The sequence below is a fragment of the Sebastes umbrosus genome, chromosome 18 (assembly GCF_015220745.1).
Source record: "Sebastes umbrosus isolate fSebUmb1 chromosome 18, fSebUmb1.pri, whole genome shotgun sequence".
In the NCBI taxonomy this organism is placed as follows: Eukaryota; Metazoa; Chordata; class Actinopteri; order Perciformes; family Sebastidae; genus Sebastes; species Sebastes umbrosus.
Genome location: NC_051286.1, coordinates 14,301,716 through 14,323,113, shown reverse-complemented (window position 1 = coordinate 14,323,113; position 21,398 = coordinate 14,301,716). Strand labels below are relative to the sequence as shown.

The 21,398-nt window shown below is 41.9% G+C and overlaps 1 protein-coding gene across 6 annotated transcripts in view; it reads left to right on the top strand.

Annotated features, from left to right (window-relative positions):
* Window positions 1-3,300: 3,300 nt before the first annotated feature.
* The window catches only part of ylpm1 (YLP motif containing 1), a 36,072-nt gene continuing 17,974 nt past the window's right edge, over window positions 3,301-21,398 (top strand). For 2 of the 6 annotated variants that reach the window (XR_005204095.1, XM_037750171.1), the window contains exons 1-19: window positions 3,301-4,217; window positions 6,058-6,093; window positions 7,249-7,467; window positions 9,398-9,586; window positions 9,861-10,426; window positions 11,181-13,931; window positions 14,670-14,793; window positions 15,286-15,427; window positions 15,513-15,602; window positions 15,706-15,886; window positions 15,996-16,019; window positions 16,132-16,322; window positions 17,094-17,245; window positions 17,340-17,402; window positions 17,554-17,673; window positions 17,813-17,989; window positions 18,075-18,158; window positions 18,267-18,350; window positions 18,826-18,900. Coding sequence is in view for 5 of the 6 variants with exons in the window: in XM_037750171.1 (XP_037606099.1) it covers window positions 3,609-4,217; window positions 6,058-6,093; window positions 7,249-7,467; window positions 9,398-9,586; window positions 9,861-10,426; window positions 11,181-13,931; window positions 14,670-14,793; window positions 15,286-15,427; window positions 15,513-15,602; window positions 15,706-15,886; window positions 15,996-16,019; window positions 16,132-16,322; window positions 17,094-17,245; window positions 17,340-17,402; window positions 17,554-17,673; window positions 17,813-17,989; window positions 18,075-18,158; window positions 18,267-18,350; window positions 18,826-18,900 (5,877 nt within the window). In the remaining variant the exon portion in view is untranslated. The remainder of the gene's footprint in view (window positions 4,218-6,057; window positions 6,094-7,248; window positions 7,468-9,397; window positions 9,587-9,860; window positions 10,427-11,180; window positions 13,932-14,669; window positions 14,794-15,285; window positions 15,428-15,512; window positions 15,603-15,705; window positions 15,887-15,995; window positions 16,020-16,131; window positions 16,323-17,093; window positions 17,246-17,339; window positions 17,403-17,553; window positions 17,674-17,812; window positions 17,990-18,074; window positions 18,159-18,266; window positions 18,351-18,825; window positions 18,901-21,398) is intronic. The other 4 variants (XM_037750168.1, XM_037750170.1, XM_037750169.1 and 1 more) reach the window with 4 other exon arrangements.

Sequence of the window (21,398 nt, the reverse complement as noted above, 5' to 3'; positions counted from 1 at the left end):
TATTTCAGATCCACTGTGCTGAGGTGAAGATTTGCTGGCGCAGCGGTTTGAGGTGATGCCCTTTAATGCGCTCTATCTTATCAGCCCAGCATCACCCCTATTCAAACCAGCGTCTGATTGAGCAGCGTGATGTTGTTTGGGTCTTACATTGCGAGTAGTTTATAGAGGCACCGTCTCTAATTTGTGAAGTGAGGTATTATAGAGGAGACAATTAGACCGACGTTCGATTGGCGTGCACAGGCTTGGATGCTGACAGTCAAGAGGAGGCTTTCAAATGTCATACCAATTAATCTATCCAGCCATCAAACAATATTCTGGAAACAAAGTCAGGGGGGGCGATCAATCCGCATCACTTTTCTCCTCACCGGGTTATGGGAAAATTGATTTGTCAAACAAAGCATTTTGGAAGCAGTGCATGGACTTGTTCGGGATCCATTAGCTGCCATTGAGCATTTTGTTTAACATAGGATTTTCATCACAGAGAAAATGCAGTGTCCTCAATACTGGGAGCTACAACTTTACGATTTCTGATTTCTTTGTTCTTGCTTAGAAAGCTTCAGAAAGTGCTGATGAGGATTGAAAAGGGCTTACTTCTAATGCATTCAACGAACACTTAAAATGGTATTGTTATTAATACACTACACAGATGAACAGTATAACAATCAGTCCCCTCCCATCCAAAAAGCACCAGGCATTAGCCCCCTGTATCAGTATTATATTGTACACTGTGGGGCTCTCCTGCCATCCTATACAGCGTGGCTGCCCTAAGCTGTATCATGAATCCCCTGTGCAGTGTATTGTTCTAAGACAGAACTGTATCACATTGTGCCCGTCATGCTGTTTTAGAGGGGAGAGAGCTTCCTCTATGGGATTTCTCCCAGCCCCATCCCCTGATAATGTATCTCTCCCTAAAGGCTAGGCCTCCGTGACCTTGTCTTATTCATCGAGGGCGTCTTAAGCGAAAGAACTGAATCCTGAATGGGCCATTTCCCCTCTTTTAACACCCCTTTAATGTCATCAGTGAAATATGAAGTCATTAGCCGATATTAAAACACTGCTGACAAACTAATTAACGGGAGACATTAAACAGGACGGGCTTGATTAATCCGCTTTAACGATTCTTTTTAAGTGGTTCTGGTCAAAATTAATACAGATTTACTGGTGATCTTAAGAAAAAAATACTCTTATGTGTATCAGACCTCAAGGGCAACCTAAAGTCACTGGTCTTTTACCTCCCACTGCTCTCCCCCCCACCCCAACCTCTCTGTTGTTAAACACAGTCTGAACTCACACAGTTGGTCTCTGACAACAAACTACTGTTGATCGTATAGACATGCATGCTGTAGGCCTATCCTAAAATATTGATCAGGCTATTCTGATTCATTGTTCTATATGGAATATATTGTAATCAGAGTAGTTGCATGTATTATTGTTGTTGTTTATTTAAATGATGTTACGTAAATGTTACGTTACTTCAATCAGCAGCCAGACAAATTTCCATTCCATTAAATATTTTTAGAGCTGAAAATTAGTTGTAATAATATTAATAATGATAAGAAGAAGAAGAAGAAGAAGAAGAAGAAGAAGAACAAGAAGAAAAATAATTATAATTATAATAATAATAATAACAATAATAATTTTGTTGCTGTTGTTTCATATGAGGCATAGACTTTTTTCCTTTTTTTTACAGCCAAAAGTTCCTTGTTGGGTATAAATGTCTTTGTAAATGCCTCCCTCTTGTGGTAAACGCACAGACTCAGGGTCAGCTGCTCAGCATCATTTGCTGTGGACTGCGGTGAAAACCCAAGAGAGCATCCAGAGTACTCAGAAATCACCTCTGAACATGTTTTGATAAATGAATAAATAAATAAAAAATTCAATTTCATTTCAAGCCCTTTGTTTTATGTGTTGCATTTTTCACCTAAAAAAAAAACCTGTCATTGCATGCATGCATTTCCCACCCTACCCTCCTGCATTTGGTTAGTTAAGTGCAAATACATTCATTGGTACAGTAAACATCTGACCCAAGACCTTTCTCTTTTAATGCTTTATTGGACAATGGATTTACAAAAGACTGCATAAACAGGTATGGATGCATGGATATCAAGGCGAAATTATACTATGACTACTACTGCTAGGCTGATAATAATAATAATAATAATAATAATAATAATAATAATAATAATAATAAATGTGCTAACAAGTTTCCTCCCCAAACTTTATAAATAAAAATAACCAAAATATTAAATCAAAATGTCAAATCCTTGTTTTAGTGTTATACAATACCAGCAGCCCTGGGGAAACATTGGTATAACTGTATTTTTAGTTTTTTGGCAGTTTCTATTTCAATATATGCATTGTTGTTTGTGTTGTATGTTTTTTAATGGACTTCGAGTATGTCAATAAAGATTACCTATATATGTTTTACAGTTCATCAAACACCCTTATTGTGTTGAGTTAATCAAATATGTATAAAAAAAAACTATGGAACATAGGAACACCTATGGAACACCAAAATACATGTTATCAAGAGCTTGTTATCCTTAGAACATTTTAAAATAAATTATCTTCACATTTAATTAATGATGTCTAATTATCTTTTGATATGTTTAGATATATTTTCTTTTCTTCTGTACTGTTTTTTTGTATGTATCTCATTGTTTTTATTGGATTGTTTCCCACTGTTTGGTTAGGTTTTTCTGCGCATTTTGTTTACTTCTTGTTGCTGTTTAACTTTTGTTGTATTTTTAAAATTATGTTAGTTTAGATCCTTCTTCCTTTTTTATTATTGTTTTTTTTTTCTCCTGGGGTTGGGGGGAGGTCCTTTGTATAAGCCTGTGGCTTCTTGAAATCTCCAGACACATTTCTTGTTTTTTTTTTTTTCATTGACTGGATTTTGTGCAGTTTTATATATGTGCAAATAAATAAGATAAGATAAGATAAGATAAGATAAGATGAACCTTTATTAATCCCTGGAGGGGATGCACATATTACATTTATTTATTGTAAATACTACATTTATTTATTGACGGACTGTACACACTATGTTCACCCATTCACTCTGTATCTTTTATACCTCTATTATTGTTTTTCTAATTTGTGTTTACCTTTACCTCTCCTGTGTTTCACTCTGTTTACTGATGTTGCTGCTTTGAAACCTGAACTAAAAAAATAAATGTTTTTTTATTTATTTTTTATATGTATAAAAAAGTAAACATGGGTGGTGTATTCTTTTTGAAAAAACAACATTAGTTCATAAAATATTTTTTATTTTGATTTGCAATAGGAGCACAACCGGAAGTTGATCACAGGTGACGTATTTCCGGCATCGGTGAGTGCTGTAGCGATGTAGCATCATCAGCCTCTCAACAAACCCAACGATACAAACCTCTCTTCACGTGTTTTCACAAGGCTAAACGTGCACATTTCGTTCTCTAACGGATAACTATTTCTCGGTACAGAGTTGGTGTTTATTTAACCTGTTAAATGAGGCTGTGGTCCAGTCAGAGAAGTGAACATGTGTAGCTGTTAGCTTGTTTTAACCACCAGGCCTGGCTGTGTGTGAGAGCAGCAACAAAGAGTGAATTACACCGCCTCGCTTTTTAACAATGTACCCTTCCTGGGGGAATTATGGAGCACCGCAGTCGCAAAACTTTGGAGGAGCTGGAGCTGGAGCTGGAGCTGGTCCTCGTAAGCCGCCTGGAGGGGGTGGAGGTGGAGGACACGCCGGTCAGGCAGCAGGGTACGGCGGCGGCTTCGAGGCCTCCTCCTCCTCATCCTCCTCCTCCGGCGGCTCCATGTTCTCAAGCCTGCAGGAGCAACACCTGCAGCAGATGCAGCAGCTGCAGATGCTGCACCAGAAGCAGCTCCAGTCTGTGTTGCATCACGGCAACAATGCTAATGCAAATGCATATGGTGGTGGGAACTCAGGTGGATATCCAGGTTGGCATTCAGAGGGAGCAGGTGCTGGAGCTCAGTCCTTCTATCAACAAGATGAGACGACCAGAGGTCCTCCTCAGCCTGGTCACCCACAGCCTGCTCCTCCTCCTCCTCCTCCACCTCCACAACCACACAGCATCGATACCCAGCCTGGTCCTCCTCCTCCTCCAGAGCCCACTTCATCCAAGCCACAGGAGAACACAGGTGCTCCCAAACCTGCAGAGGCCAGCAAGAAAGATCCACCCACCACAGAGGACGACAAATCCCTATCTTTGCAGGTAATGTCTCTGTATCTGTCTGTGTTTTGTTGCTAAATCACATCACTTGCACCTGCACCCACAACTTACAGCCAAAAAAACACCTAGCCACCTTTTTTTCTTGATGTCACTAGAAACTACCAACCTTTTGTCTTATAGCTGTCTATAATTTAGCCCCGAAAAATGCATCAAATTGTATGGATTTGAATAATACACATTGTTGTGTTAATCACATGTCGACTGAACCAGTACATAGGGATGTCACGATACCAGAAATCTAGTGGTCGATACCAATACCAGTGAATTTCCACAATTCTCGATACCAATTATACCGACCGCTTTACACGACATGTCAGCATTCACCCATTCACACACTGATGGCAGAGGCTGCGAACTTTGCCCATCAGGATCTAATCTAAATACTCATTCACATTCACATCGACATGTGACCCGGAGCAGCCGGGGATCGAACCACCGACCTTCCGATTGATGGATAACCTGCTCTACCCTCTGAGCCACAGCCGCCCTGGTCAACAATAAGTCCCTTGTACTCTAATTCAACACGTACTCTTTTATTAAAAACATTTGAACATTACAAAAAACAGAGGCATGTAGGCTTTAAGTAATAAATACAAATAATTGACCCATTTTGTTCATTTTGGCGTATCAGCGACGGACGCTACATACTGACCGTGAACGCATCTGGTCCGTGAACACATAGTAGCAGGAGTAGGAGGCAGAGGATTTATTGTGGAAGCGAAAAGCAAACGCACCTATTTGGCAATATTTCACATTTAATCCCAATGCTATAAGGGAACCATAACGTTAATGAGGTAATCACCGAGAGGCGGATGGAGCCGTCACAGCCGGTGTGCACGGAGCAGCGGCGCCAGGTAGAGCCCCGCACCGGAGCCCCACAGCAAAAGCACTTCCGGAGAGGCCAGACACACCGCCCCCCGACAGTAAAGAACAGAATCAGCGCTCTGCACATGTTGACAGTCATCTTTTCTTGTAAAATGTCCGGTGTAATCGGTAACACCGGTGTTGTCACAAGTTTATTAACCAGTGGGAATATTTTCATCACTGTCACATCACTACCAATGACCATTACAGGCATCGTACGGTACCTTCGGTACTGTAGAAAAAGAGTACCCTCACTTTTTTTTAATTTTGGCATCGACTTGGTACCGAAGTATCGGTTCTCGTGACATCCCTACCAGTACAACTAGTGTAATATATTGTATTCAGTAGGGCTGACCCGAATGCTTCGAAGCTTCGACCGTTGCCATCGTATTCAACCTCTAAATCTGTATTTGAATGCTTTGTTTTGTTTTATTTTATATATATATATATATATAGTAATAAGTAATAATAAAGTATAAATCCCCAAATAGCCCATGAAATAAGGAATAATTTCACAACATTATTCATTATTCATAGTCAACATTAATTATTATTAGTTATTCTCAGACAGATATTGCTGTTTGTTGTGTGTAGAGGTGCATATGGGTACAGTACTGTGGAAGCGGCAGTGAAACGGGGGAGATGGAGACAGACAGACAGACAGAAGAACATGTCAGCCTGCTGCGCTGCACCACGAAGCTTCAAATACCTTTAAATATTTCTCGCCAAAGTTTCAAAGCCCAAAAAATGGTATTCAGCCTTAGTATTCAGAGCTACCTAACACATACACTGAGACTCTAACACATGATCACTGACAGTGGGAACTAGGGATGTCACGCACGTATCCACGGGGAGTGGATCAGGGTATGGGTAGGATGTGCTCCGGATATTCCAGCTGTTACATTTAATGTATAAATACTGATTGGATTTTAAACAAAATTTTGTTCTTTCTGATCAGAGACTACCAGCAGATGATTTCAAAATCACAGAGCAGGTAATAATATATTAAAGTACTTGAATGTAGTCTTTGGTTGGATGAAAAGTATGTGGATATTCTTGGACTCCACGACACACCTTTTGAGAGCTGTCATGCAAGGAACTGGACAATCCGGTCTAAAATCTGGGATGGCATACATACGTATGCACAGCCTGAGGTTGAATTACTGATAATGAAATGGAGAGATTGAGTCTTTTGTTATTACTTTATTGTAATACATTATAACTGTTTTTGTTTAGAATCAAAGCTGCAGTCAGGAACTATATCCTGACTGCAGCTTTGAGTCGTGCATGAGATAGATAATCTGTGAAAGAAATCATGTTCCTCTGCCTCCTCCAAGTTTTCACCGCACCCGAACCAAAACAATCAGAGCCGAGCAGTCTCTACAGCAACAGTCAGTTTGATCGGACTTCACGAGTTTCGCGAGCAGTGATTGACAGCTGCTGTAGAGACTGCTTGGCTCTGATTGTTTTTTTTCCCTCGGCGCTGTGAAATCTTGCAAATGAAATTTTGAGCACTAGGAGCACACAGAGGAACATGATTTTTTTTTTCAGATTATCTGTCTCACTACTGTCAGGATATAGTGACCGTTTTATAAAAATAACCTTTTTTTTAATCAGATTTCCAAAGTTACCAACTTCAGCTTTAAAACAACATAGAAAATTACTACATAAAGAATAAGCTGATCATAATAATAATCAGATAAAATACTATAAATTTAATTCTGCAGTTTAGCCTGGTATTGTATATGTCTAATGTGGTCAATATGAAATTAGAGTAGAGCTTTATGATGTGCAATGCCAATCATGTTAACAAGAAAAATAATATTGAGGATTGTAATATGTATAGTTAAATCAATATTTGTGTATGAAGCCCCAGAAGGGAAATATGACCAGGTAAAAGAGCATTTCATTACTGAAATGTTTTAAAGTACACTCCAAGTATTCAGGGTTTAATTAAAAATAAATGTGAAGCTACTGTGTAATGCAGGCTATTGACATATAATTTGTAATCCTATTATCACATTGAGCGAGGAATGGGCTGGTAATACAAGGAAAGCAAAATTCCACAAACACTTTTGCGGTGTGACAGTGCGAACAAGGTTCCTCGTGTGGTTTGTCTGACAGATGTCCTTGTAATTGTTTCACACAGGAACAACAGCAACGTTGGTACAAACAACATCTTCAAAATCTACAGAAGTTAAAGCAAGAGAAAGCCAAACAGAATCAGAAAGAAGGTGATGGGTCTGTACCGCCACCTGGCCAAGCGGTTCCTCCTCCTCCTCCGTCAGAACCAGCAAAAGGTGCACCTCCTCCACCCCCTCCAAAAGAGGAGTCCCCAGTACCACCTCCACCACCTGACGACGCCAGGGTAAGAATTACTACAATGTTACAGAGGTGTGAATGTAAGAATTCAAACTTTTATTGGGTAAAGGGGAACTCCATCAATTGTACGCAGTCCTTGGGGAGTACTACTACTGCATTTGCAAAAGAAAGTAAGTAAGAAAGTATAAATCCTTTTGTGACTCCAGAGGGAGCTGCGTGAATGGCGTGATGTCACTTGATAGATGGCTATCCTACTAAACGGCTGGCGGTTGAGTTGTGGGTAATTTAGGTGCCAGGTTATGACAAGGAAGAAGAAAGTGTTGAATGAAAAAGCTTTATATTTCATAAAATTAAATTCAAATCTATTTTGAAATGTTTTGTACAAGTATGTAAAACTCTGTAGCTGTCAGTATACTCCTCGTGAATTCAATATTGGTGTGAATTAAAAGGCTGTATGGCAGGCTTGTGACAAAAATGGTCTGCATTGGGCTTTGATTGCTGTAGTGGGCGAATGAAATTAAGTCTTTTGTCTCTTCTTGTCTTTTTCACTGTTTCAACGCAATGTCAACAACAACTGGTTAACAACGTCGTGTGATAAGTTGGGCTTTTTAGTTGTGAACTAGGGATCCATTGTTTCTGTTAAACTATTTAAAATATTCTTAACTCACAACATATTCAATTATATGTGTGTGTGTGTGTGTGATTGCTGTTTTTCTGTAAATGCCATAAACTGAATGGTGCTACAGATAATTTTGTAAAACGGTACAGGACAAGATGATTCTCATATTTATTGGCCTGATTTATCATGGGTTTACCTTTCTTGGCACTGGAACAATAACAAAAAGCACCAGATGTGTACCTGTGCTTTTGAACCATTCACATACTTGCCAGCCCTCCTGATTTTCCGGGTCTTTCAGGTCTTTCATTGCCCTCTCCCGGTTTCTTCCCAGGGTCATAATTTTCCGTATTTCTCTTGATTTATGGAAAAGTTTCACACTTAACCTGTTTCTGGCACTGTACAGTGTATATAATCCCTACTGTTTCCACACGGACGACAATAGCACTACACCTAACGGCGTTTCCCGTTGAAAAAGAGCAGTCTATGCTCACGACACATGGTGACACAGTGCAGTTTTGAGCTCATTTTTGAGCTGCGCTCGCCGCTGGGTTCAGCACAGATCACAGCATGCTGCGCCCAAAGTTGGGCTTTACTCTGGTCACTTTCTGTGACACCTTCCATGTCATGAATGTGTGAAATTCATAGGACTCAAGCACATTCATTCATCTTTTCCCTTGTAATAGTGATAATGACTGTCCCATTGATTGTCACACGTGCACTGTCATTGTAAGTTACAGACGTGAAAGTAATGCACTTGTATACATATTTTTACTGTCCTCTTGCTTGATAGGACTGGGAATTGATTGAAATTTCTTCAGTATCCCCGCCAAAACTTTTTCCAGAGTTTTGGAATCTATATCAAAATGTTTAGACACCTTGCTTTGCTGAGTGTAAATACCTTTACGTAGAATGTTTTTTACAAAGTAAGCCAAAATAACCGGGCGGTTGTGGCTCAGTAGGTAGACCAGGTTGTGTATTGATCACAGGTTTGACGGTTTGAACCCCACCTCCTCCTGTCCACATGTCAAAGTGTCCTTGGCCAAGACACTGAACCCCAAATTGCCCCCGATGATCAGGCCAGCATCCTGCGTGGTAGCTCTGCCATGGGTGTGCGAGTCTGTACATGTTAGGGTGAATGAGCATCAAAAACGCTTTGGATAAAAAGCGTTATATACATGTAAGATATGTAGCCATATGCCATTTACATTGAATGATTGTGTAATATATGTTCTCAGTAGTGCCTTGCCTCCATCTAAAAAAATGTCACCTTCCATTACAAACTACCCTCAGTTATGTCAAAAATATTCTTTGTGAGTTACAGAGATATACTTTTCTCCAATCTTGTTTATGTTTAAAGACCGAGGTTCCACAAAACCCAGAGGAAGCAGCCCGCCTCCAGCAGTTACAGGTTGCAGCGGCGCAGTGGCAAAAGGTGCAGCAGCAAAGAGCAGGCTTACAATACCAAGCTCTCATGCAACAACACGAAAAGCTTCAGCAGATCCTGGAAAAATACCAACAGCTGATTCAGCAACCTGCAAACCTACAGGTATGTACATTTTAGTTTCTTTGACAGCTAAGTATCTGGCTGGTTATTTTCCCTGGTCCTAAGATGACCTGTACAGAAAATGAAAGGTGAAAAGCAAGAGAGGGTATAGGACTTTGTAGGAGCTGCAACAACTCTGATTTGCCACCCCAGCAGCACATTTTGGAGGTCCACTAGTTTTAATTTTTATATGCCATGTCTTGGCGATTTCTTTGTTCTGCATGTACCGATATGAAAATCAACCAAATAACTATAAACCAAATGTTCTTTGTTGCAGTCAATGTCTGCTGAAATGCAGCGGAGGCACTATGAAATGCAACAGCAGCAGTTCACCCCTTTATTCCAAGACTGGGATCGCTCCTTCGCCTTGTGGTATGAGCAGTTCCAGACCTATCCCCACAAAGACCAACTGCAGGACTATGAGCGGCAATGGAAGCAGTGGCAGGAGCAGATGAATGCCACCAATGCCCACCTTCAAGAGAGGATGGCCACTCTCACTGCCATGGTGCCATTCGCCTCAAGCCAGTATAATAGTGGTATGATGGGACAGTTTGGCCAGTACCCTGGACAAGACATGCAACTGCAGCAGCAGTCAGCAAAGCCAGCTGTGGAGCATTCCCCAGTTGCCGTTGGTCCGAACTCTCAAGGTCCACGGCCTGCTGGTTTTGAGACACATTCAGAATCACCTGGCGGACCCCCTGTGAGAGGAGCAGGCCCTGCTGGCCTAGGAGTCGGACCCCCTGGGAGAGGAGCAGGCCCTGCTGGCCCTGCTGGCATAGGAGTCAGACCCCCAGGTCCCCCCACCATTCAGCCACCAAGCATCAACAGCATCAGAGGTCCACGGTCAGTAGGGTTTGTGTTGTACTACTGTGATTTGCTGTTTATTTAAAGTTACTACAAGGAACTTTTAACTGGTTATGAAACAGTCATTTTAATACTGATGCCTCTACATGACCAACATAAGCAAACAAGACCATCAGCAAGAATATTGTCTATTTCTATATAGTTATTCTTTATGCCTGTCATTGGGTTGGATTCCCTGCAAAATCAGACGAAGTGATTTAAAGGTCACGCAGGTTCACTAGAAACTCCTTCGGCTCAGACTGACCTAGACTCGGCTTTGCTGCCGCCTTCGACTTATAGTCAGAGTTCCAGCGGGAGGTGTAGAGCTCCGTGCCCAGCAGCAGCGGCTCCTCCTCCGCCCAGAAACAGAGCTTTGCCATGCTGCTTGAGGTCCAGACTGTATTGCTGGGCCCCGCTGGAGGGAAGGGAGGCATGCAAGAACCAGAACCTGGACTGCGCAGGGCAGACTGCCAGACCCTGCTGTAGTAAAATGAGAGGTTTTCTAAAGGGACTCTGGTGTTTGGAAACACTACCGCTTTTGTCCACAGGGACTGCCAAAAAAACACAAAATGAAAGTTCCTTGTAGTAGCTTCAATTTAAAAAAAAATATATTTTTGAGAAATGGTTTTCAAAAGAAAAATGTTTCATAAAAACAGTTTATTTGAATTTGGGTGGGCTATTACAGTACGTCATGTTGACAGTGAATATGTATGAGTGCTTTATTAATCATATTATTTTCTTACAATTTCTGTAGTCCTGTTGGTCCCAGCGGAAACAACCCTAGATTTGACCAGCCACAGCAAGGTTTTGATGGTCCTCCAAGATTTGACCAGCCACAGCAGCGCTTTGAGGGTGCCCCAAGGTTCGATCAACCACAGCAACGCTTTGAGGGTCCCCCAAGGTTTGACCAACCACAGCAGCGCTTTGAGGGTCCCCCAAGATTCGACCAACCACAGCAGCGCTTTGAGGGTCCCCCACGGTTCAACCAACCACAGCAGCGCTTTGATGGCCCCCCAAGGTTCAACCAACCACAGCAGCACTTTGATGGCCCCCCTCGATTTGACCAACCAAGGCAGCGATTTGATGGTCCCCCCAGATTTGACCAACCACGGCAGCGCTTTGATGGTCCCCCCAGATTTGACCAACCTCGATTTGGGCAGCAGCCTAGATTTGAACAGCCCCCAAGGCCCTCTGGCCCCCCACCTCTTTCTGAACGCCCACCTGTGCCCCAACAAAAACAACAGCAAGGTCTCCAACTTAAGGCACAACTAGCCACTAAACAAGCTGCCAGTATGGATTCCAAGACTCCTGGAAGGTCAGCCGAGCAGCCACAGTCTGAAAAAGGAAAAGGTGAATCAGCATCAGTTGTTAAGGCCAAAGCTGATGATTTGACAGATGACAACTTGCTCGGAGCTGAGGGCTTTTTTGTCCAAGATGCCCCCATTCCTCAGACAATACAAACAGACAAAACGCCCGAGGAATCAGATAGCAAGAACGCTTCTAACAATAGCGAAAAACCCAAACATGGTAACGGCAAGCCTTCCGTTACTGCTCCTTCTACTGTGGCATCAAAAAATACTGCTGCACAACATCCCCTCAAACCAGATGGACCATTAACAAACAACAAAACCCCACTGATTCCAAAGCCTCCTGGAAACCAACAGGGGCCACAAGCTTCTGGCCATATGCAGACAAGACCAGATCCTTCAGGGCTCCCCCCTGGGAGGGGACGAGGTCAGGCCCCAGTACCTGTCCAAGTGCATGGACGAGGACGTGGGCAGAGGGGCCGTGGAGAGTTCGGGGGACCAAACACTGCACCAGTTGGGGAGGAGATGGGTGAAATGTCTTATGACTACATGCCACCGGAAGAGAACGTGGGAATGCCAGAAGAGCAGGATGAATATCACTGGCAAGATCCTTCATACGAGCAGTGTGAGGGTGAGGAATCGGAGGAGCCTCCTGAAGAAATGTGGATGCCAGACGGACATCACTTTTCAACAGAGGAAGAGTATTATGAAGAGCCAATGGGAGGACACCCTATGGGGAGAGGAGGGCCCTCAATGATGAGAGGAGGGCCTCCTATGGGAAGAGGAGGCCCACCCATGGGTAGAGGTGGTCCCCCTATGGGAAGAGGAGGTCTACCTATGGGGAGAGGGGGACCGCCTATGGGGAGAGGCGGACCGCCTTTCGGTAGAGGAGGTCCACCTATGGGTAGAGGGGGACCCCCTATGGGAAGAGGGGGACCCCCTATGGGAAGAGGTGGGCCACCCATGGGAAGAGGTGGACCCCCTATGGGAAGAGGTGGACCACCCATGGGAAGAGGAGGACCACCCATGGGAAGAGGAGGACTAATGGACAGGCACTGGGAAGAACCTGAGTCAGCGGAATACTCAGAGGAAGGGGATCATTACTGGGGAGAAATGAGACCTCCAATGAGAGGCATGAGACCCCCTTTTCCACCCGGCCGGGGTCGTCCCCCACGTGGTCATCCTGGTTTCATGCACCAAGGACGAGGACGCCCCCCTCATCCAACACATGGGCCGATGGATCACGACCCATTAGGCCATGGAATGGACATGGATGACACCGAAATGGATCCAATGCACCATGAACATGACCCTCATAGCCATCCAATGCATCCTGGTGTAGGAAGAGGCAGAAATCGTGGGCCACCACCGCCACCTCACGAAATGATGGAACCTATGGAGGAGCCATTGTACGATGAAGAAGGCAGGGAGTTAGGGTGGGAACCGCCACATGGCAGAGGCCCTCCTGCGCCTCCACATGAGATAATGGATACGGGAGGAATGAGGAGGAGACCTATGGGTCGAGGGATGGCAAGAGGCATGTGGCGGCCAGGTCCAACACATGAGGAATATGAAGAGAGACATACTGAGGGTTTCGTGGAGGATTATGGTCATGGGGAACATGGGCATCCCTGGCGGCCACCACAGGAATATCCTCCTGATGACTATCGGCATGAGGCCAAGTACTATGAGTCTGAATGGGACAGAGAGCGTGCTCCTCCTGAGAGGGACTATCCCCCCCGCATACCACCACCAGAGCCCTACAGAGATGGCCGTTGGCCAGAGGAAAGGGAAAGGGAAAGAGAAAGAGGTCACCAGTATCCTCATGATGAGCATGACAGGGGAAGAGGAGAACTTAGAATTCGTGAGTATAGGGATGAGCCACCGTACCGGCAGGAAGAACCACCATACCCACCAGCAGCACCTCCTTCAGAATGGGATAGGCCTTCAAGACTTCCTTTACCTCCAGAGAGGGGGTATCCTGCTGACTATGAGGATCGCAGAGCTCGCTATGAGGGCAGGGAAGAGCCTCCTTTGGATATGCGTCGACCTTTATCTCCTGCTGCACCTGTCACAAACTTGCCAGAGAGCTCAGTTGATCCGGCATCACAAGGAGCAAGTGGAGCAAATGTACTTGCTCTCTCCCAACGTCAGCATGAGATCATCTTGAAAGCTGCTCAAGAGCTTAAACTTATAAGGTAATTTCTTGACTTTCATCATTGATTAATATATTATGTTAGGATCACACTACATTTTGCCTAGGTTTTGACCACCTCTAGGGATGTCGCGAGTAACAATACTTTGTTACCAAGTCGATGCCAAAATTCAGAAAACGTGACGGTACTTGTTTTTCTACAATACCGCAGGTACCGTCAGAGCTCGAGACTAACGGAGTCCCGTCGTTCCAGGGGGGATATAAAATGTGTTTGGGACGCAGTAAACTTTCTGGGGATGCACCCTATTTTTTCCCTGATAATGCTACATTGCGAACAACAAATCCATTAGGGATGTAAGAAAATATCGATACACTTATTTTTTGCAATACTGTATCAATTCGACAAAACGCTGTATCGAATTTTAATTAACCTCTTAAAAATCCATGCATGTCGAGAAGAATGGTAAATAACGAACCAAAGTTACAATAAATTTTGTCGAGTAAAAACTGGCATGGCCATTTTCAAAGGGGTCCCTTGACCTCTCACCTCAATATGTGTGAATGAAACAGTGGAGGTGAATGGAATATTATTTGTGGTGTTCAAATCATTCAAAAATGTTAACAAGTTCGGCCCGCACCCTGCCATGATTGAAGCAGAAGGCTGTTTTATTTTAGTTGCAGCTCTTCCATTTTGCTACTATATTACCTACTTTACTTAACGGTCAAATGGATTTTGGGGAACTTTCAGGTGAACATAACTTCCATTCTTTTGGGACTACAGGGAATTGCAGGAGGGGAAGACATGTGGTACTGAACCTAAGCCTGCACCAGCTGACATCCTGCCTGAGCTTCCTGCTGGTCTTCTTGGTTTGGAGATCCCACAAGACATCAGGAATGTTCTCAAGGTAATTTATGTTTACCAACACTTTGCCTCATTAGTACGAGGACATTGCTGTAAGAATGGCAAGATCACTGGTTATGTTGGTCCAAACTAGGGCTGTCAAAGTTAACGCGATAACGCATTAACGCAAATTTGTGAAAACAAAACACTAATTTCTTTAATGTATTAACGCAACTTGTGATTTTTAGGTTGTAGAGGGCTCAGTTTTAAAGCTAGAGTGGAGATACTGAAATCATATGAAACTAGAAACCCTAAGGAATCCATTGGTACTATGTCATACTATCTTGTCGCAAATGAGGCTAAATAACAGGAAACAGGAAGGAAAAAACGGGTACCCACAAGTCAGCCCTTTTCAAAACAGTCATGTGGCATGAAAGGAGCAACGTGGCGAGGACACTAGGCAGACTTTTTCACAAATTCTTTTTTTAAATTATATTTTTACTTTGTCATTTTGTATTTAACTGTTTGATCAACATATTAAATCTGTCATCCGTAGGGCATGACTGCAGCTGCACAGTCCGCTGCAAAAGAACCTGTGTCTTGGGATACTAAGCCTGCTGCCACAGATTACCAATCATCTCTCTCTGCACCCAAACCTTCATTGATTCCAAAGACTGTGGATTATGGGCATGGGCACGGTATGAGCAGCAAACATTTTAACCATTTTAACAGATGAAGCAAGTTTCTGGACTTTGTTGGTGACATTAAAACTCAATGTTTCAGAGACTGGAGCCACCGTTGAGCGCATGTCTTATGGTGAGAGAATTGTGTTGAGGCCTGACCCAGTGCAATCAGACAGGGGCTATGAAAAAGGTGAGTCTCAGCACTGTAAAGCTTTTCTTTCTCTACCTCAAATACAGCTTGCTTTTGCAATTTTCTAAACATTGTTCATTGATGAACTATTTCATTCTCCTAGAACCTCTTGGTCCCAGAGATCCTTACAGCAGAGACCCATATTATGAAAGACGATCAGACCCTTACTTGGACCGTCGGGAGTACAGCAGAGAGAGGGAATTATACAGAGAAAAGCTGCCACCTGAATATGAAAGAGAAAGATATGAGAGGGAGCGCTATCCCCCAAGAGAGAGAGATGAGAGGTAACATTACTCGGTGGCTCTGACACCTTTTTTTTTCCAAACTGTGGGGAGGTGTGCTACTTCCGTACATATGTAATATTGTTTCCTATCTGTTTGTTTTTGATTCAAGCACACAGTCCATGGTTGAAGAAAGGTACTATATCACATTGTGTTAATACATTGTGATTAGTCGTCAGTGTGTGCTAGTTTGAATCAAGAAATTCTGTTGACGAAACAAAACTTAACAATGCTGCTTGTCTGTGTAGATCTCCGCTGGCACCGCCTTCACGTTCCGGATACCGGGAGAGAGAACGGGATCTTCGAGAGAGGGATCGAAGTGACAGCCGTGATCGAGATGAACATTATGGAAGGCCTGGCTATGATAGACCTCCGTACGAACGCACCGGACTCGACCGTAGTGGGCCTGAGCGTTACGGACACAGCTCCTCACCTTACGGTATGTACAATCCCACATCTGTTAACAGACGTGTTCTCACATACGTCAGCTGTGTTTGGTAGAATTTCACTTCAATACCGGTTTATTTCTCATGTACTTAAAGTGCACCCAATTCAACTGTTTTCAGGCCGTTAAATAGGCGTTGTAAACATAGGTGTTATAAGGTCGCTATAAGCACCATAGATGTGGGTCATTAGGGGCCTACTACGTTGTGAAAATGAAACTTAAAAGCAATACGTTCTAACATGTTGTAAAACTGAGTGAAACGTTACGTTTTGAACACAAACAAAGCGGCTTCTTTAGGTTTAAACAACAAAAACATTTAATACGTTTTAGGTAAAAACATTGTATTTTGGCTTAAAATAGCTCCGTTTCAAAAGTGAAAGTAAAACTTAATGCTTGTGAACACAAAGACAACTACATGTTTTTGATTTCACACGGGACGTGAACCCCAGCCTCCATCTCATAGTGAGTTGCATGCTGTCAATACTACAGCACCTGAAATCTACTTCTGTTACTTTCATAATTACTACGGTCGCTAGAGGTCGCTGTTGTGTGTTTTTTTTATACCTTCTTTCTGTGATCTACCTTGTGAATATTTGGTGTAGTAGACCCCAAATGACACACATCTATGGTGCTAATAGCGACCGATAATTCAAAATATTTAATGGCCTGATGACAATCTATTCGGCTGTGAAGTAAATCTATAATGAGAAAAAAAATAATGCCATTTAGAGAAATACTTTAAGTGCAATGAATATCATACAATAGACAGAAGAAGTTATCCAGAAGACCGAGGGCCTGCTGCTGCACCACCCCTCCCACCTCCGCCACAGCCACCCCCACGGGTCGAGAGGAAGCCAGAAATCAAGAATATCGACGATATCCTCAAACCACCCGGCAGATCATCTCGTCCTGAAAGGGTACTAATTACTGCTGCAATGTTTCTTGATGTAAAAATATCACATTGTTAGTTGTGTAATATCAAGTACTCATTTATGTGATCTATTTTAACAGATTGTCATCATAATGAGAGGGCTTCCGGGAAGCGGAAAAAGCCATGTTGCAAAGCTCATTCGGGTGAGTGGAGTCACAACAACAATACTCATAAAGCCAGTTTATATGTCTTTCCCAAAAATATGTTTTTTGACAACAAATATTATTGCATTTTGAAACAAAGCAAAACCACAACATGAAAACTTTGTTTTTCAATCTTGTTGACATTATTAAGGATAAGGAAGTTGACTGTGGCGGTGCGCCTCCAAGAGTTCTTGTTTTGGACGATTATTTCATGACGGAGGTTGAGAAAGTCCAGAAAGACCCAGACACGGGGAGAAGGGTCAAAAACAAGGTGAGTCTGAAATGCAACAATAACAAAGTGGTGCTAAAATATGCAGTTGGAGATCAAATTCAGCATCAGTGAGCAGTATCAACTGGCAGATGTTATTGTAAACATAAACAATGTAATCCAAAACAAATCTGTCTTGCAGGTTCTTGAGTACGAGTTTGAGCCAGAGATGGAGGACACCTACCGGAACAGCATGCTTAAAACGTTCAAGAAAACTCTAGATGACGGCTTTTTCCCCTTCATCATTTTAGACACTATTAACGACAGGGTTAAACATTTTGATCAATTCTGGAGCGCCGCTAAAACGAAAGGCTTTGAGGTGAGTTGTGTTCATGAATAACTCTGAAATTAGTTTTTCCCCACTCGGCCCTGTGCTAAAGAGGTTTTGTTTTTCATATTTCAAGGTGTATCTCGCTGAAATCACTGCTGACACTCAGACATGTGCAAAGAGAAACGTCCATGGGCGCACGCTTAAGGATATATTGAAGGTCTGTAATATCAAATAACTGTCTCTGATACATTTGTAATAACAGTATGATGTCTATTAAAGCTCATACATATAGATAACACTTCTTAATGGAGCATTCTGTACACAGATGTCCAACAACTGGGAGTCTTCGCCACGTCATATGGTGCGCTTGGATGTCCGGTCGCTGCTACAGGATGCTGCTATAGAGGAGGTGAGGTCTTTAAGATGTGACAGTTCTCATAATATTATAAACAAATCCGACGACCGACGACATTACTGGGGTGGCAAGTCGTAGTGACTCAGTGTCAGCTAACCGTGTTAACTGGTGATTTTCAGCCGAATACGTCCGTGGTTGCTCGTGGTAATTTACGTAAATGGTCGGCGTAGATAATAAACACAGATGAGTATGTATTTAAATGGATTAAAGTCAAATTGAAGGCTTTTCCGAGGACACTTGCATGTTCTGTTTATGTTTTCAACCGATCAAAAGTAACGTTACATAGAAAGTGAAGGTATAAGTAGAAAATTGTACACTTCTTCAGACGGCTTGCATTAAAACGTCTGCGTATTGTATGGAGATGCCACCGCTGTAATGGCGACTCGTTTACTTCCGGTATTTCCCCAGATTCGTCTATAGTCCTCCCTCAGTAACTGCGCTAAACTAACATGTGCTTGTGTGTTATTAGGTTGAAATGGAAGACTTCAATCCCGATGACGAGCCCAAGGAGCCCAAGAGAGAGGAGGAAGAAGAGGGTGATATGGTAGGACATGAAAAGCTTACATTTATAGCCACAAAGTTTTCAGAATCATTTCCACTTATTTGTATTCCCATCTACCACATAAAGCTTATCCAGTAGTTTAGTTTATTATGTAGTAATGTACGAGGAAGACCAGAGCAGAACAGAGATACTATAAGGGAGCGAGATACAAAGTACAGATACAGTCAAAATACTGTAGTTAATCAGTTCTAAAGTCAAATGATAGGTTCAACAGTCCATTAACTAAAGGAGCAGTTGCAAGGCTTCCTGTTTAGTTGTTTTATGGTTTTGTTTTTTGAGCATTTTCTAACATTTCATTGATGGACAGTTACATTTAAAATAATAATTGTCAACTTCACATGTTTTTCAAAAAAGTTTTAAAAGTCATATTGTTGCTCAAGTACCACCATCAGGAAAAGTGTTCCCAATTTTCAGCCTCCATCATTGCGGATGAGATTCTGCTGAGTTCAGGTTTTTATTCAAAGGAATAAGACAGAAATTTAATTTTAATCGAAAAAATCAGGGTTGAAAAAACAAGGGGAAAAATGAAAACATGTTTTTTTGTATCTGTTTTCAAATTTATTGTTGTGCGAAACGCTCTTATAATCTTAACACTGCATGTCTTATAATTACATTTCTCACTCATTTTTATTATGAATTCACAAAAAAATTGTAGATTTTAAAATAGATAAATTACGTTTATTTGTCTTCCAAATGAGTTGGACAAAGATGAGGTAAATTATGCCTTTGTCATGAAGGAAAACATTTACAGTAGCATTTATAAGCTATATAATGTTTTGAGCTCAGATTTTGATACATTTTCAAAGCAGATAATATAATTATTTATCCAGCTCTAAAGATATACAACTATTCTGGTGAATATTTGAACAATATATAAAAAAAAAGTATTACCTGTACTGGTGTTGATAACACCAGTGATGAACTTTCTAATATCCACTCGGTTTCAGTGAAATATTCTCTTCAGTTGTGTGTGTAGTAACAGATTCTAAAAGTTTAGAAATGTAAATGTTTCCTATGGTACCACCTTCAAGGTGGTTGTATATAAAGTTTGGGACCAAACTGGATTGTGCGGCAAAGTTCAGGAATTTGTGATCATGAAAGTCATTTTCATAAGAAGGAAGAAGAAGAAAAACAGCAGAAACAATAAGCCACCGGCCTCGGATGCACAATAATCAAACTCTTAACAACAAATCTGCTTTAAGTTAAAGCGGCTATAATCGATAATATTTATACGATAACAATGTATCAAATGCAAATGGAAACTAATATGACAATGTGAAAGGGGTCGCTCGTAGTGATGAACCAAATCTGTAGCTCAACCCTCAGCTTTACGGAGCATTATAGTAAGTTTCAGCTCATTGTTCAGCTGTTACTGTTTTGGTCCACTCTCACTGTTCTCTTATGACCCACTGTACACTCCCTGCTCAGCAGCAAACATCAGACACAGTTGGCGACTAGCTGGTGAACATAGTGGAGCATTTAGCAGCTAAAGAGACAAATATGTCATTTCAGGAGTTGTTAGAGACAAAGAACAACTTGAAGAAGAAATCTTAGAGATGAGATTTATCCCGTTAGGGTTCCAGCAGTGCCATGAGGCAAGATATGAAGATGCTCTAGGATCATGAGAGATTGGCTTAGTAGACCATTCTTGCTTAAAATCACATACTGAAGCTCCTCACTGCACATGACTGTCTGTCATGTTTATTATATGCTTTATTATTTGGAAACCACTATATATAAACATAACTAGATTTCATAAATTGACCTCGACATGACTACAATGTGTGTAAAGAATTTGTTTTGTAAAAGTCCACTGTGAATTTTGACATATAATTTTCTTTCATTTGTGGTAACTAGAGACTAAGAACTAAGTGTAGGTATGGTCAATGACCACTCACAAAGTTTAAGATTTACAATGTTTTAGAGACATAATCAGTTCATTGTTGGCTACTCTTTGAAATATGATTCTATGATACTACAATCGCTACACCATTGAGTCATTGCTTTAACTGAGAAATACCTCTTTTGATGGTCCTTCATTTATCAGATTAAAAGATGAAAATATGCTTTGCACAAAAATTCAAAATAGTGAATAAAATGGTTCAAGATGTGTGCATAAATCTCCAGGGGAGAGATTTATATAGTTACTCGGGCCAATTAATTAAAATGTAAAGCTGTTTTGATCATTGTTACAAACAGAGACCGTTAGTTGTTGTCTCCCAACGCTCCGTTTCATTTTGACCATAAGCCTGAAATCACGCCCACATAAATCTTAAACTAAACTCTAACTGTCTGAACTGCTGGTCTAAAACTTGAATCACACTGGGTGAGACTTTGAAGTCTGCTGGGTTTGATTACTGAAGCCATTACAGTTTTTATTCATATACAGATATATAGATTTAAATAAAAATGGTAATGACAATTATGCCCCCAAAGCCCTTGTGAGGGTTTTTCACGCCCCTCCGTGTTTGAATTCCTGA